Source organism: Chrysochloris asiatica, unplaced genomic scaffold, assembly GCF_000296735.1.
Source record: "Chrysochloris asiatica unplaced genomic scaffold, ChrAsi1.0 scaffold00003, whole genome shotgun sequence".
NCBI classification, from domain to species: domain Eukaryota; kingdom Metazoa; phylum Chordata; class Mammalia; order Afrosoricida; family Chrysochloridae; genus Chrysochloris; species Chrysochloris asiatica.
The window spans coordinates 51,690,480-51,704,852 of record NW_006408521.1 but is presented as its reverse complement, the minus strand read 5'-3'; the positions used below and the strand labels follow the sequence as shown (position 1 = coordinate 51,704,852).

The 14,373-nt window shown below is 43.5% G+C and overlaps 1 protein-coding gene across 4 annotated transcripts in view; it reads left to right on the top strand.

Annotated features, from left to right (window-relative positions):
* The window catches only part of FGFR2 (fibroblast growth factor receptor 2), a 127,033-nt gene that overhangs the window by 38,370 nt on the left and 74,290 nt on the right, over positions 1-14,373 (top strand). For all 4 annotated transcript variants that reach the window (XM_006831416.1, XM_006831415.1, XM_006831414.1 and 1 more), the window contains one exon: positions 10,681-10,850. In XM_006831416.1, coding sequence (XP_006831479.1) covers positions 10,681-10,850 — 170 coding nt within the window. The remainder of the gene's footprint in view (positions 1-10,680; positions 10,851-14,373) is intronic.

Genomic DNA, 14,373 nt, shown 5'->3' with positions numbered 1-14,373 from the left:
TACTGCAGTTGAGTGAGGAGAGAGACAAGGTAATTTTCTATTTTTGTTTCATTCCCGTTGAGACCTGCAGATGTCTGTACCACATGTCAGGGAGAAAGGCTATTTTTTTTGGACAGAACTCTGGAAATCGAGGGCACACTGCCTGAGATTTCAAACTCATCTCATTGATTAACCTGCTGATACTAGCAGTTCCCAGTCACCTTTGCTCTAATTGGGATTTTTACTTGGTAGAGATGGTATCTAAGTCGGCAACTGTGGGTTGCTTAGTTGGGTTTTACTTTTCTCCGGGGTTGGAAAACAAAGAAAGCACGTGGTCCTTGGTATATGCTTAGAAGACTTGAAAGCAGAGACTCTGAGAGATGTGTACACCAGTGTGCATTGTAGGACTGTTACAATAGCCAGAAGGTAGAATCACCTAAATGCCCGTCAGTACATGAATGGATACACAAAAACGTGGTTACGTATATACAGTGGAAGGAGCTCAGGTAGTGTAGTGGTTACCAGTTGGGCTGCTAACCTCAGGGTCAGCAGTTCAAAGCTACCAGCGGTTTTACTGGAGAAAGATGAGGCTTTCTGCTCCTATAAAGATTTACAGCCTCAGAAACCCTTTTCAGAGTCACTATGGGTTGGAACTGACTAGACGGCACTTAACAACAACATACACAGTGAAATACTACTTAACTGGAGTCCTGTTGTGTTGCTGTAGGATAAAGCATAAGACTGCAAGGTTGGGTTGAACCGCAGGTTAGCAGTTCTATCTCACCAGCTGCTCCTTAGAAACCCTATACAGGTTTGCTATAACTTGGAACCAATTCAGCGGCACTTAACAACAACAACAACAACTACTACTTAACCAGTAGGAGAAATGAAGTCTTGGCTTTGTTGTGTTGTTAAGTGCCGTTGAGTTGGTTCCAACTCTTAGCAACCCCGTGTAGGGTTTCTGAGACTTTTAAAAAATCTTTGTGGGAGCAGAAAGTCTCATCTGTCTCCCGTGGAGCGGCTGGTGGGTTTGAACTGCTGACCTTGTGGTTCGCAGTTAGTGCTTACTAGCCACCGCAGAGGGGAACATGGTTCCCTTGACACTTGCTATAATATGGATGAAGCTGGAAGGCATTTTGTGAAGTGAAATAAGTCACTCACAAAGGGACAAATATTGTATGATTCCACTTATTTAAAAAGACAAGAAAAGGCCAAAATACAGAGACCAAAGTTTATGAGTGGTTATCAGGGACAGGAGAGGGAGGGAGTGGGGTAGTTAACGGTGATGGAAAAATCACATTGATGATGGATAGGTTGCACAGCTGATTATTGTAATTACTGTCAGTAAGATGTTGTTGCTGTTAAGTGCTGAAAGGTTGTTAAGTGTGTAGGGTTTCCAAGGAGTGCCTGGTGGGTTTGAACTGCCACCTTGAGGTTCAAATCAATATCCTACAGCACCATACCAGGAATCCAGTAAGGTGCACACCTGTAAAAAGTTGAATTAGCAAATGTTATGTGATAGATACAGTTACAACGATTTAAAACAAACAGAAAAAGAGTAACTACTTATGTACAACCAAACATCTCATGGATTTAGTCCTTGGTTTGGTGATTCAGGGTCATGGTTTCATGGGACATCGCAGGTAATTGGCCTAATACCATGTTCAGTGCTTCTGTTTTGCTTCTTAGTTGTGTAGTGCCTGGGGCTTTAAAAGCTGGTGGTTGGCCAGTAAAGCACAGCTGTTGATCTGAATTCACGTGGAGCAACAGAGGAAGAAGGAGGAAAGTCAGGAATAGGAAGCAAGTAGGGAACATGTAGCTGATTGCTTCCATGAACAACTGGTGTCTTTGCCAGGAGACCAAGAGGAACTGGATGGTGCCCACTTTTCATTATTGAGCTTTTAATTTGTTTATTGTCAATTGGGAGTCCTGGTGTGGAGCTGTGGGTTAATGCTCTGGACTGCAAAGTGGGTTTGAACCGCAAAGTCAGCGGTTCAAGCTCACCAGTTGTTTCATGGAAACCCTAGACAGGGTTGCTATGGATTGGGACTGACACTGTGAACTGAGTGAAAGTTTCCAGACAAGATCATCAGTTGTACATTCAACATATTGTACAGATTGTTTCGTCTCAATGATTGCAATCCCCCCATCCAGGTAATAACAGTTGTCCCACTTCCTCCCTGTGGTCACCCCATCGTTAAACATTTTTATTAAAGACTCCATAGAAGAATCCTGATCCAAAGGGGGGACAGAATTTTAAATTCCCAAGAATTCCTGAAATGATGGCTCTGAAATTATCTTTAAACCTTAACCAAAAATACCTTGAAGTATTATTACTATTTTTTTAAAAAAAGATTTTATTGACTAAGACTCAGTGGGAATACACGCTCTGATTTGTGACCACATTCATCACCGATAAGGGGAAGTGAGGGAAAAACAGCAATGAAGCTGTGAGCTAGCCCTACAACCTTTAATAGACTCCTGTGAACCCGGGTGGAGACCTGGCTGGCCAGCAGTTTGGCAAGACCTGGGGACTCTTGGGCCCCGAGTCAGTGACATAGCCACAGAGGACTAGAGTGGAGAGTGAAGCATTGAGCTGATAAGAAGAGAGGGCATATGCATAAGAACACCCACACTTGCAGATAATACCCACTTGACCTGCCTTCAATGATTGGATGATCAGAGCGCAACCAGAAGAAGAAAGAAGAGGAAAAAAAGAGTAATCTGATACAATTTGATGAATTTGACCTACACCTATAGATGCAGTGGCTCAAAAGAGGGAACAAATCTTTGCAGCAAGGATCATTCCCACCCCCTCCATATACACAGTAGACAGGGATGGGCAGCTTGGACATTGAGTACCCAAAGGGGGGGTGGGGCTGCATAGGCAAGAAGTGACTGGATTACAAGCTTTCAAGAGGGAACCTAGATCCAGAGGGCATGGAGGAAGGTAGAATCTCCACTGAGCAGTATCTAATCTATCTAGGTGGGGCTGATGAAATGCGGATAGGTCTCTTGTGATACAATAGTGAATAATTGTTATCAGGACTGATTGTGAGGGTTGGAAATGTAAAGGTAGACATTTTGTAGCAAGGAGGGGAGTGATTAACTTTGCAGTCCAGGAGCGGAGGTGCCTGGGACCATCAAGGGAGAAGAGTGAAGAGCGGGATCCTACCCAGAGAAGCAGTGATGCCAGAGATGGAGGCAGAGAGGATGACGTGGAGAGATGGAGCAGCTGGAGACTTGAGACCCAGAGAAGGAGAGGGACTGTATACTGACGACCGGGGGGCAGGCTTCTAGTGTTTAGCCTTTGGTTAATTGATGATGCATGGAGGGGATTGTAACCATGACAATGAAACAATATAAGATAAGATGAATGTAAAACTAATGTTCTCCCATGTAAACTATCACATAATTCACAATAAAACATTTTTTAAAAAGCTTTTATTGTGAATTGAGTGATAGTTTACATAGGAGAACATCAGTTTTGCACTCATCCTATCATATTTCGTTTCACTGCAATGATTATAATCTCCATGCATCATTGTTCAACAGTATGTGCTTCTATTCCCTCTGTTTTCTGATGTACACAGAAACACTCAGGAATATATAATCATTTAAACAACCAAAGGGCACATTCTGCAAGCCTTCTTTCTGGCCACCAGCACACAGTCTTTCTCTTTCCATGAGTATAGAGTCCTCAGCTGCTCTCTCTTCTCTCTCCATCATCTCTGCCTCCCTTCCTAGTGTCGCTGCTTCTCTGGATAGAGTCCCACATTCTGCTCATGCTCTTCTCCCTTGATGGTCCTAGGGTTCTCCATTCCTGGAAAATTAAGATTAACTACTCCCCCATTTATGTTACAAAACTTCTACCTTTACAGTTGTGACAGTCACAATTAGTCATGATAACAATTCAATCATAAGATTCTTTCACCAGACCCATCTAGGCAAGACGAAAACTATTCAGTGGGGATTGTACCTTCCCCTGCATACTCTGAAACTAAACTCCCTCTTGAAAACTTGCAAGCCTTTATAGCACCCCCGATTTTAGGTAGCCAATGTCTAAGTTGCCCATCCCTATCAACCTGTATACTGAGGGGATAGGTTTGATCCTTGATGTGAAGACTCCTTCCCTCTCAGTCCTGAAGTATTCTTAAAACCAAACAGTAGTTTAGTTGAACAAAGAATGTCTGATTTGAGCCTTCTTCTCTTTTAAGAAAGATATATTTGAGATCAAATTGACAACAGCAACTCAGAGGCTTCCATAGGAGCCTTAGGGGGCAGTGAGTTTATGTGAATGATGGAAGAACCAATCCGGAAAGGAAGGTGAGAATGTTTGTTCCACATCAGAAATACAATCCATGTCATTGAATCGTTGAAACTGGGCATTTGGTGTATGCGTTAGTGTGCATATTCTCAACAACAGCAAACTTTAAAGTATTTAAAGGGGTGGGAGGCAAAAAAGAGGAAGCACAAAGGTGTCCTAAGTTTTGGCATTCCTTTGTAGTGAAAACCTCATCATATGTTGACTTTAAACCAAGTTCAACAATAGTGTTCATCAAGTAGACTGGAATCTTAGTATCTTTTCTTTCTGGGCTTCCTCTTCGCTCAGATCACATGGTCAGGTGATGGACTAGAGAGCTTTCTTTGAGGGCCGATACTGGGGACTCCTCATCGAGGGTACTGTGCTCTCGATGGAGACTTCCACAGAGAAACTGAGTATCCACAAGTGGCTGCCTTGTTAGGGTTGTTGTAATGTCTTTGTGATTGAATGCCTCTATGACCAGCAAGCTATTGTTTTAATGAGATTTCTCACATAAAAACTACCAACCCCATATACCATCATCCCTCTCACACCCACTCACGTCTCCAAATTTTCTTGGATTTGTTCTCTCTTCATTTATCCCAAACTGAAAACAGATGAACTGCTGTCTGTTGCCAGGATGGGGGTTAACTCTAAGGGACTTATTGCCCCCGCCAGGGGTCAAAGCATTCAAATGTCCTGATTAGTGATATTTTTAAAAGCCCTAATTATAGACTTAAGACAGAGGCCTTAGTAAGGCTTTAGGGAGTTGGGGAGACTTAATCTAGGAGCTGAAACAGGCTGTGTATTTTTTTATTTTTGCATCAATAAAAATACAGTTGGCAGTCATCAGAGTCTGTAGCTCACATAAATCTTGAACTTTTGACTTCATTACCATGGGAGAGCTCAAAGGGCAATCTGGCGTGGTTACGAGAGCACTGCTTTGGGAGCTGGAGTCCCAGGTCTAGCCTCGGCCTTGCCTCTGCAGTGTGACCTTGAGCAGATCACTTAACCTTTCTGGATGGCATTGGTCACACCAGCCTTGGGCTGGCTGGCCACCAAGCTTCCTTGTGGTCCCAAGGTGACGTGATTCCACATTTTCTCTTTCAACCATCCGGCTGTTGTTTCTCTTGGTTCCAGAGAAAGTGAGTAGACCATCAACTTTCCATGTTAGAATTGGGGTATATCATGTTTTTTTTAGGGTGGTGGTGGTTGTGGGCAGTTCAGCAGCCTGTGGTTTTTCATGAAGTTTAAATTGCAGTATTAAAAGAAATACATAATTGTTGACAAATTCAATGGAAGCCTAAAACACTGATCCTGGAAAGAATGTTAGAGCTGGGAGGGGCCTTATCAGAACATTTTCAGCTCAACTTCCTCATTTTATAGTTAAAGCTATTAACAATTTGTCCATCCATCCGTCCAACCGTCCATCTGTCTACCCGTCCATCCATCCATCCATCCATCCATCCATCCATCCATCCATCCATCCATCCATCCATCCATCTATCTATCTATCTATCTATCTATCTATCTATCTATCTATCTATCTATCTATCTATCTATCTAATTACCTATGTGTCTATCATCTAGGACTTTACAGATGGGTGTAAGAGAACTCATCCTATGTCACAATTCTCCCTCCATTAATTGACTTTAGACCATCTTGGTCATACTTAAGCCAGGCCAGAGAAAGAAAATGAAGTGGATGCTCTTGCACTTCCTGGAATCCTGATACCTTCTTGACTTGCAGATCCATTTTAAATACCACCGAGTAAGCGTCTTTGTTGAGCACCTACTATGTGTAAGGGTCAGCTCTGCTTTTGTAGATCCTCAGGGAGTTGCACCAGCTCCTCCAAATGCAAGTAATGAACACTTCTCGTTGCTGTAACATGAAAGGGGCCTCTGAGGTAAAGGAGCTGGCTCAGGGAGACCTGGCCCATGTTTCTCTCCAGCTACATTTTAGTTCTTTGGAGACCCTGGGACACCCACGTACACAGGAGTCCTGGTGGCATGGTGGGTTAAGCGCTGTACTCATAACTGGAAGGCCAGTGATTCGAACTCACTGGCTGCTCTGTGGGAGAAAGCTGTGACAGTTTGCTTTCATCAAGCTTTCAGCCTTGGAGACCCTACTGGGCAGTTCTGCTCTTCCTTGTAGAGTTGCAGTGAGTCAGACCAGACTTCATTCAACTGCAGTGACTTGGCTTCCAGGTTTAGTCTTCAGTATTGATCGAGGAAAGAGCTATAAAGGATACCAGCAATATGTTCTTCTTGCTCCACATCGAGCTGGGTTCTTTCTGGAAAAACCATAATAAAATATTTCCTCCCTGTCTCATATTACTTACTAAAAATAATCATGAACTTGGCATCTGAAGGGAGACCTGGTCACCAAAGACTGTGTGACATTAGCACTCATTGGAGTTGGGGGGTTGAGGGTGACCCATCACTGCTACCCCAGGACCGGAAAGAACTTGGCTCTCAAGCCTTTCTGTGGGAGCCCCTGATTCATTGGTGGTCAGGGAGAGGGACTATTGTGAACTCAGGTTTGGATCTCTGGCCATGTAGGTGATCTGTTTCCATTTTATTGATTATAATTTGTGGCAGCCCCACCCACCTTGCTTTGCAGTGATTTTGGATGAGATTATGTGTACCTATGTCCCACATGGCCTTACTACTATCTGTTTTGCATGATCAGATTTTATAGGCAGTGTGGTTTTACCCAGTGAAACCTTGCCCCAGGGAAGTGGCTACTGGCCAGAAATTCCAGCAGCATTCTTTTACCTTAGTCTTTAAATTGTTCCTTAGGCCACAAAACAAAGGTCCTGGTTACCAGTGTACCAGTGCCATGGGGTACAATTGCAGAAGCCCCTGAGTTCTGGGGTGTTCTTTGGTTGCCTTATAGCCTCCCTGGTGGGGCTTAGCTTTGTCAGAGAGAAACAAAGGGGCCATATTTCTCATTCTCTAACTTGTTGTCGTTAAGTGCCATCTAGCCGGTTCCAACCCATTGCGACCCTGTAGAGGGTTTACAAGAAGCGACTGGTGAGCTTGAACCTAACTTATTACCCTACTTTTTTGATGTAGGGAAAGTAAAAATCATGCCTGGTAGTATTTATACACATCTGCTGATTTGTATTTTACGTAAAAAAAAAAAAAAAAAAAAAGTCAAAGGCGCTGCTCTATTGTAATTGATGCATTCCATCTCAAAGCCTTACTATGTTAATATTTAGCTAATTCATCTGAATGGGCTGTTGTGTTTACTTACGTAAATGATGGGACAAAAGACACCTGACAGCATGAGGTATGCTTCTCACTTAGGTCAGCTTTGTGAACGTCTTTGTTTAGCAACAAAGATCGTTATTTACTCTCTGTGTGCTCAATGGTTTCTTTTCAGCGCCTGTGGATGGCGATGGATTTTTTCTAAGCAGAAGCTTTTAAAATGAAAGATGACTGAAATTGTTTGACCTTATTTTAGGCCCTGGGAGGCTGGCCTGCCAAAGTCCATTCCACCTCACAGTGGCTCTATAGGACAGAGTAGAGCTCCCTAGGGCTTCTGAGGCTGTAAATCTTTAAGGGATCAGACTGCTTCCTCTTTGGAGGTGCTGATGGGTTTTCTGTCAGCAGCCCAACACTTAACCCACTGCACTACCAGGGCTGCTTTGGTGATGAATGTTGCTGCTAAGTGCCGTTGAGTCATTTCTGACTCACAGCAACCCTGAATAGGGTTTCCCAAGAGGGGCTGGTGGCTTTGAACCACCACCTTGTGGAGCCCACCCTGGGGAGCCCTACAAAAAGGTGTGTTAGAGACATTCAACACCCAAAACTGCCTCCTTAGTGGATCCAGAAGGGAAATGTAGCCCCTTACACTCCTCTGTGTGCTCCCATACGTCTCTCGTCTTTCTCGTGCTCTCGTGACCAACAGCGGGTTTGCCCTTCTTTTTCTTTCCACAATGTTGGTTTCATGTAGCCACCAGTTACCACTGAGTGGCTTCCACCTCATAACAACGTAGAACTGTGTCCCGTGGGGTTTTCATTTGCTGATATTTTGGAAATAGATCGCCAGATCTTTCTTCCAAGGCACTCCTGTGGGTGGCCTGGGATCCCAACCTTTCAGTTAGTTGGTAGTTGGAAGTGTTAAACGTTTGTAACACCCCAGGACTCTTGATGCCCTATAGACACCACCCAGACCCACCACCTCATCACAGAGATGAACAAAAATGTCAAGAAGATGCGGGAATCCCAGCTCCCTCTTTGACAGCAGGTTTCAGCGTGAGGCTCAGGCAAATGCGGGAAGTTGTCTGGATTGCAAGTATTTCCATTCCTAATTGCACCTCGAAGGTCTGGCTGTTCAGCCAAGTCAGTGTGGTCCCCTCTCCACACGTAAATCTGCACAGAGAGAAAGCGTCTGCTTAGGGCCATTTTTTCTGGTTTATGGAGGGGGGAACCATGTGCGTGTTAACCAGTCTAAACTTCAGTAGAAATAAGCGCAGTTAGGACTTGGTCTTCTAGAATGTTCTAGAACCTGTTGAGGTGCTTTAGGGGAATACAGGGATCCAGATGAACTGTTGTTTTCACAGAAATGCGAAAAGCTAAATTGCTGTACATGTTTCAGCAGAAGTTCTAGACCCCCATAAAGGAGCAGTGTGCCTTTGGCCCAGGCTGGTTGGCCTGAGCGCCAGTCTTGAGTGTGGGTTATTCATGGAGGTCATCTGCTGGATGTATGGGTGGCAACTCCCTGGAGAAGCTGGTTCTCACTAGTGAGAGTGAAGACATGGGTTTTGGAGTCAAACTGCCTTGGTTCAGATCTTGGCTGCCCTTCTCTCAACCTAAGCTACAAGACTTTCGGGGCCAGCTTACTTCTCTGAGCCTTGGTTTCCCTTTCTGTAAAGCAGGGATTGTAACATTGCCTTTCTCTTTGGATTGTTGTGAAAATGAATGGGTTAAACATGTAACAGCTCTTCGAGTAGTGTTTGGTGAATGAGAATGTTAGTACTGGTCAGTATAGCAGGCCTAAACAAAGTGTTTGAATTGTGGTGTTGGCAAAGTAGGTTGATTATAACATGGGCTGCCAGAAGAAAAAAACAAGTATGTGTTGAAAGAAATACAACCATCACACTTCCCTAGAAGCAAGAATGTAAGATTTTGTCTCATGTACTTTGAGCATGTTACCAGGAGAGACCAGTCCTTGGTCAAGTAGAGGTTCAGCAGAAAACGAGGAAGACCACCAAGGAGATGGAGTGACGTGGTAGGAACAGCAGTGAGCTCAAGCAGAAACGCAGCAGGGAGGACCGAGCACTGTTTCATGTTGTTGTGCGTAGGTCTGTCCTTATGAATCAGAACTGACCCCAAGGGACCTGACAACGACACAGAATTGACAGCACTGTTTCAGAATGATACTGAGGCTGGATTTAGACACACTGTCCTTCATTTGGTGATTTCAAAACTTAACTCTCTTGTTGTGTGAAAAAAAAAAATTCTCTTGTATTTATGGCTTTGCCTTCAGTGGGTATGAAGTTGCATAGCATTTAATTAACTATGAAGTTAATCATTTTAGGGTTGGGGTCGAATTACAGCGTTTACGACCATCATTGGAGAGAAAAATTGTTGTTGTTGTTGTTGTTAAGTGCTGTTGAGTCGGCTCCGACCCATAGCAACCCTGTATAGGGTTTCTGAGGAGTGACTGGTGAGCTGAACCGCCAACCTTGCAGTTCAAACAAAGGGCTTTGCAGTCTGGCGCATTAACCCCACAGCGCCACACCAAGACTCCGGAGAGAAGAATAAAGGGTTTTTATTTGGTATTTAAAAAAATTAAATATATTTAGTGACACAGTTTTTTCAGTGTGTTGGGAAATTTGTGATGCCCCCTAGAATTTACTCTTTTTGTATTAGGATAATAATTTCTACTGTCAATTACCATTTAAAGTAAAACTCCTATGGACAAGTTCACGTGGCAGTTTGGTTAACCTGCTTTTGCTAATGTGTATATGTGATCATTTAATAGATATGGGGACTGGAAAATGATACATTGTGGAGAACTCAGCTGCTGCTACCCTATGTGTTGTTGCTGTGTGTATAAAATAGCGCTTTCAAGCATGGTTCGACATGACATTATTTCTTGGCATCAACAACAAGAGAGAGAATACTTCCAACAGTTTTTCCCTCTTTAATTGACACAAACCAATAAGCAGTCCATCTCTAGGGACGTTTTGTCAGGCCAGCTGGATTAGACTTTTGAATAGATTTTCTCTAATGTAAACATTACCGAGTTGCCTTTCATTTGGAAAGATGTTGCACATACCAGCTCTTTCACATACAAAACTAGAATAATTTTAACCTGTTTGGAGTTTGAGCGTGGCGATGAAGATGTCCATTTATATACATTGTAATGTTGGTTTCTGAAACAGGAGCACCGTACTGGACCAATACAGAGAAGATGGAGAAACGACTACACGCTGTCCCTGCCGCCAATACCGTCAAGTTCCGCTGCCCAGCTGGAGGGAATCCAACCCCAACCATGAGGTGGCTGAAAAATGGAAAGGAATTTAAACAGGAACATCGCATTGGCGGCTATAAGGTAGAATCCAGTCTCTAAAGTTATTTCTTAAATTTTTATTTACTCCTTTTTATGAAGTACTCCCAAGTTGGCAGGCATTAGAAGGAATGCGTGTGTGAATATATATATATATGTAGTCTACTATTATCATCCCGGATTATTTGCCTTGCATAATGGCTTTGTAAATTGCCCTGGACTTCCATGTCATACTGAAGTACAATCCCCATCTGCATTGTTCTTTACAATACGGGGAGAATTTAATAACATAGGGGTTGAAAGTTGAGAGTCTGCTTTCGATATGCTTTATAGACTATAAAATGAAAACTGGAGCCGAATTTGAGAAGCATTAAGTACAGTTGCCCTATTTGAACAGCATTAATAGCCAATGGGCTTGAATTGAAATTACTAAATTGTATGCCTAAAAAATGTTGAATTGGCAAATGTGTTATACATGTATTTACAACAGTTGAACAACAACAGCAAATAGTCCACGGGCTTGGATTAGAGGGTGAACTATGAAAAGGGCATGCTTCAGACGTGAAAGAGGCAGTATCTCAGTCCTCCGGCTTTTAGGATTTGGAAGAATGTCACAGAACATCAGGGAACAACTCAGTTTCATGCAGTGCTATTGCTTTGGGGGAGTCTGAGTAAACTCTTGACTCTTAGCGACTCCATATGACAGAGTAGAACCGTCCCATGGGATTTTCTTGGCTGCCATCTTTATGGAAACACAGCGGGTGAATTTGAACCGCCAACCTTGTGGTCCAGTGCTTTACAGGATTCATCTCATAGCTTAGTAATCCAATTCAGGATACTGGCTCTCTGTGTCAGTTTTGGGGGAAGAGCCTTTTTTCTTGCAGCCTCTGTAGTCCAGGTGTTCCTGGGACCCTTGTAGATCTCCACATGGGATCTCTCTCCCCTGGTTGTGCTACCTTCTGCGTCTCTTCTAGTTTTCTTATCACACAGAGGTGATGAGGGTTAAGGCACCCCACTTCCTTGAGACGATCTCATTCACATGGTAAAGGAACTCCATTCTTAAATAGGATCAGATTACATCCATAGGCATGGAGGTTAGAATTTCAACACATATTTGGGGAGACACAATTGAATCCATACCAGTTGGCTTTTTTTTTTTTTTTGGTTTTGTGGGTTTAGAGTAAATAAACAAGGATTTCATTACATGATGGTTGGAAGCAAAGGGACTGTACCACTAAAATTTGTGGCCACTGAAATTGTTCTAACCACCAGATAGTTTCTGAAAACTCACATAATTGATGTCACACCAAAGACTTGTTGTTGGCAAGTGCCATTGAGTCAGTTCCGACTCATAACAACCCCATATAGGGTTTCCAAGGAGCAGCTAGTGGGTTTGAACTTCCAACTTTGCAGTTAACAGTCCAGTGCTTATCCTACAGAGCCACACCAAGATCATTTGCAGTATCCCCTTGTTCTGTTACAACAACTGCCTCTTGGGCTATGTACAGGTTACACTATGAGCAATCTGCTACCAAAGTCTTGTTTAAAATCTTCAACAGCAAAGATGTCACCTTGAGGACTAAGGTGCACTTCACCCAAGCTATGATATTTTCAATCACCTCATAGGCATGGGAAAGGTAGACAGTGAATAAAGAAGACCCAAGAAGAATTGATGCTTTTGAATTATGGTGTTGGTGAAGAATATTGCCTATGCTGTGCATTGTCAGAAGAATGAAGAGATCTTGGAAGAAGTACAATGGGAATACTCCTGAGAGGCAAGAATGGTGAAACTTGGTCTCATGTACTTTGGATATGTCATCAGGAGGGACCAGTCCCTGGAGAAAGAACATGCTTGGCAAAGTAGAGGGTCAGCAAAAAAAAAAAGTGGAAGACCTGCAAGGAAATGGACTGACCCAGTGACTGCAAACAGCAAGCATTGTGTGGAAGGTGCAGGACAGCCGTGTGGCCTTCTGTTGTGTACAGGGTTACTATGAGTTGGAACAGCAATAGCACCCTAGATAATTTAAGTATAAGAATGGTGGTCAAAATCTTGATGGTTAACGAATAATTTTGTCAATGAAATGAGACTTGTAAATAAGAAAAATGAATGAGTGATCCTCAGAGAGTCTCCAGAGGTTATCTGTTGCTAATTAAATGGCACCAACCTCTTCATTATGGGGGTCTTTACAGATCAGAATTAGTGATTACAAATATGCTGGGAAATGAAGGTTGCCTAATGAGAAGTTATGGCTTGATTTTTAACAGGTGCAGTTCAGTTTTGATTAGTTATGGCAACACTCTGCTAAATGAAGGGCACACATGTTCGAGAAGTAAAATGAGGTGCCCCTGGCAGAACGCCTTTAACGTCTCTCCCTGCAGAGAAACAAGATGACCCAAGTGTTTTTGTCTGTTCATGTTTGAGCAGTTTCTAGAGTAAAATAGAAATGGAATTGGAGTGCATGGTGACAAATATCTAAAATATATTTTGCAAACAAAAATACCAAGGTGGGAATGCGGTGTCTGGCAGGAACAACAGCCGTGTGTGTCTTGTCCTGTTGGGCTGTCTTTGGGTGGGAAAGGAGGCTGTGGCATTGAAGCCCTATGGTCTGAGAGGGCAGCTTTTCAGAGGCAGAGGTAGTTGAGCCGGATTGAGTAAGGGATTTTCACAAAGGTTATAGCAGTTTGCTTTTACTTTGAGGATACCTGGGGACTCTCAGAAATTCCACTGAACCCCGGGGAGCTTCTGAGACTTTAAAGGAGAAGACAAACCCATCTCCTGGGGAAATGTAATTACCTAAAAAGTCAGTCCTCATCAAACCAGTTGTATTTGCATCAGCTCTCACTCAAGGCAACCCCACAGGTGTCAGAGTAGAACTGTGCTCTTGTAGGATTTTCAGAGGCTGATTTTTTTTGGAAAGTTCATGGCCAGGCCTTTCTTGCAAGCCGCCTCTAGGTGAATTTGAACCACCAACCTTTTGGTTAGCAGTTGAGGACTTGAGTGGTGTGCATCACTCAGGGAACCAACCCCAGGGGCCTAGGTCCTGAAGTCATTGGAGGCGGAAGAGATTCATCCCCCACTTGCACCTGCCCCCCACCACTGGCCCAAGCCCCCTGGCCGGTCAAGTGTGCAGGGGCCTCTTCGTAGAGGCACTTTGGGGGCAGTGTCTTTAACGTTGGGTTTTTCCCTCCCATATTTTTTTTGGTTCCCTACATAAACTTGTGAAAAAGTGTGCCTGCAAGCATTTGGCCTCAGGGATATCTGTGGCCCAGCTTGGAGTTTCAGGCCTCTAGTTCAAACCCTGAGGGAGACCGGCCTTTTTTTTTTGGTAAGTTTTTATTGTAAATTGAGTGATAGTTTACATGAGGTGGGGGAGACCAGCTTTTGACTGAAATGCTGGGGGTGCAACATCTAAATTATCCTTTCCTTAAACGCCCTTCCCTCTGCCCCCATTGTATTTAATACAGAAGCAAAGTATTGAGTATTTCAGAGAGCAAGGAGCTCAAAGTTTCCACAAACACTTATACCCTGCTGAGCTGGGATGGCACAGTTATTTAGCTCCCCATACCT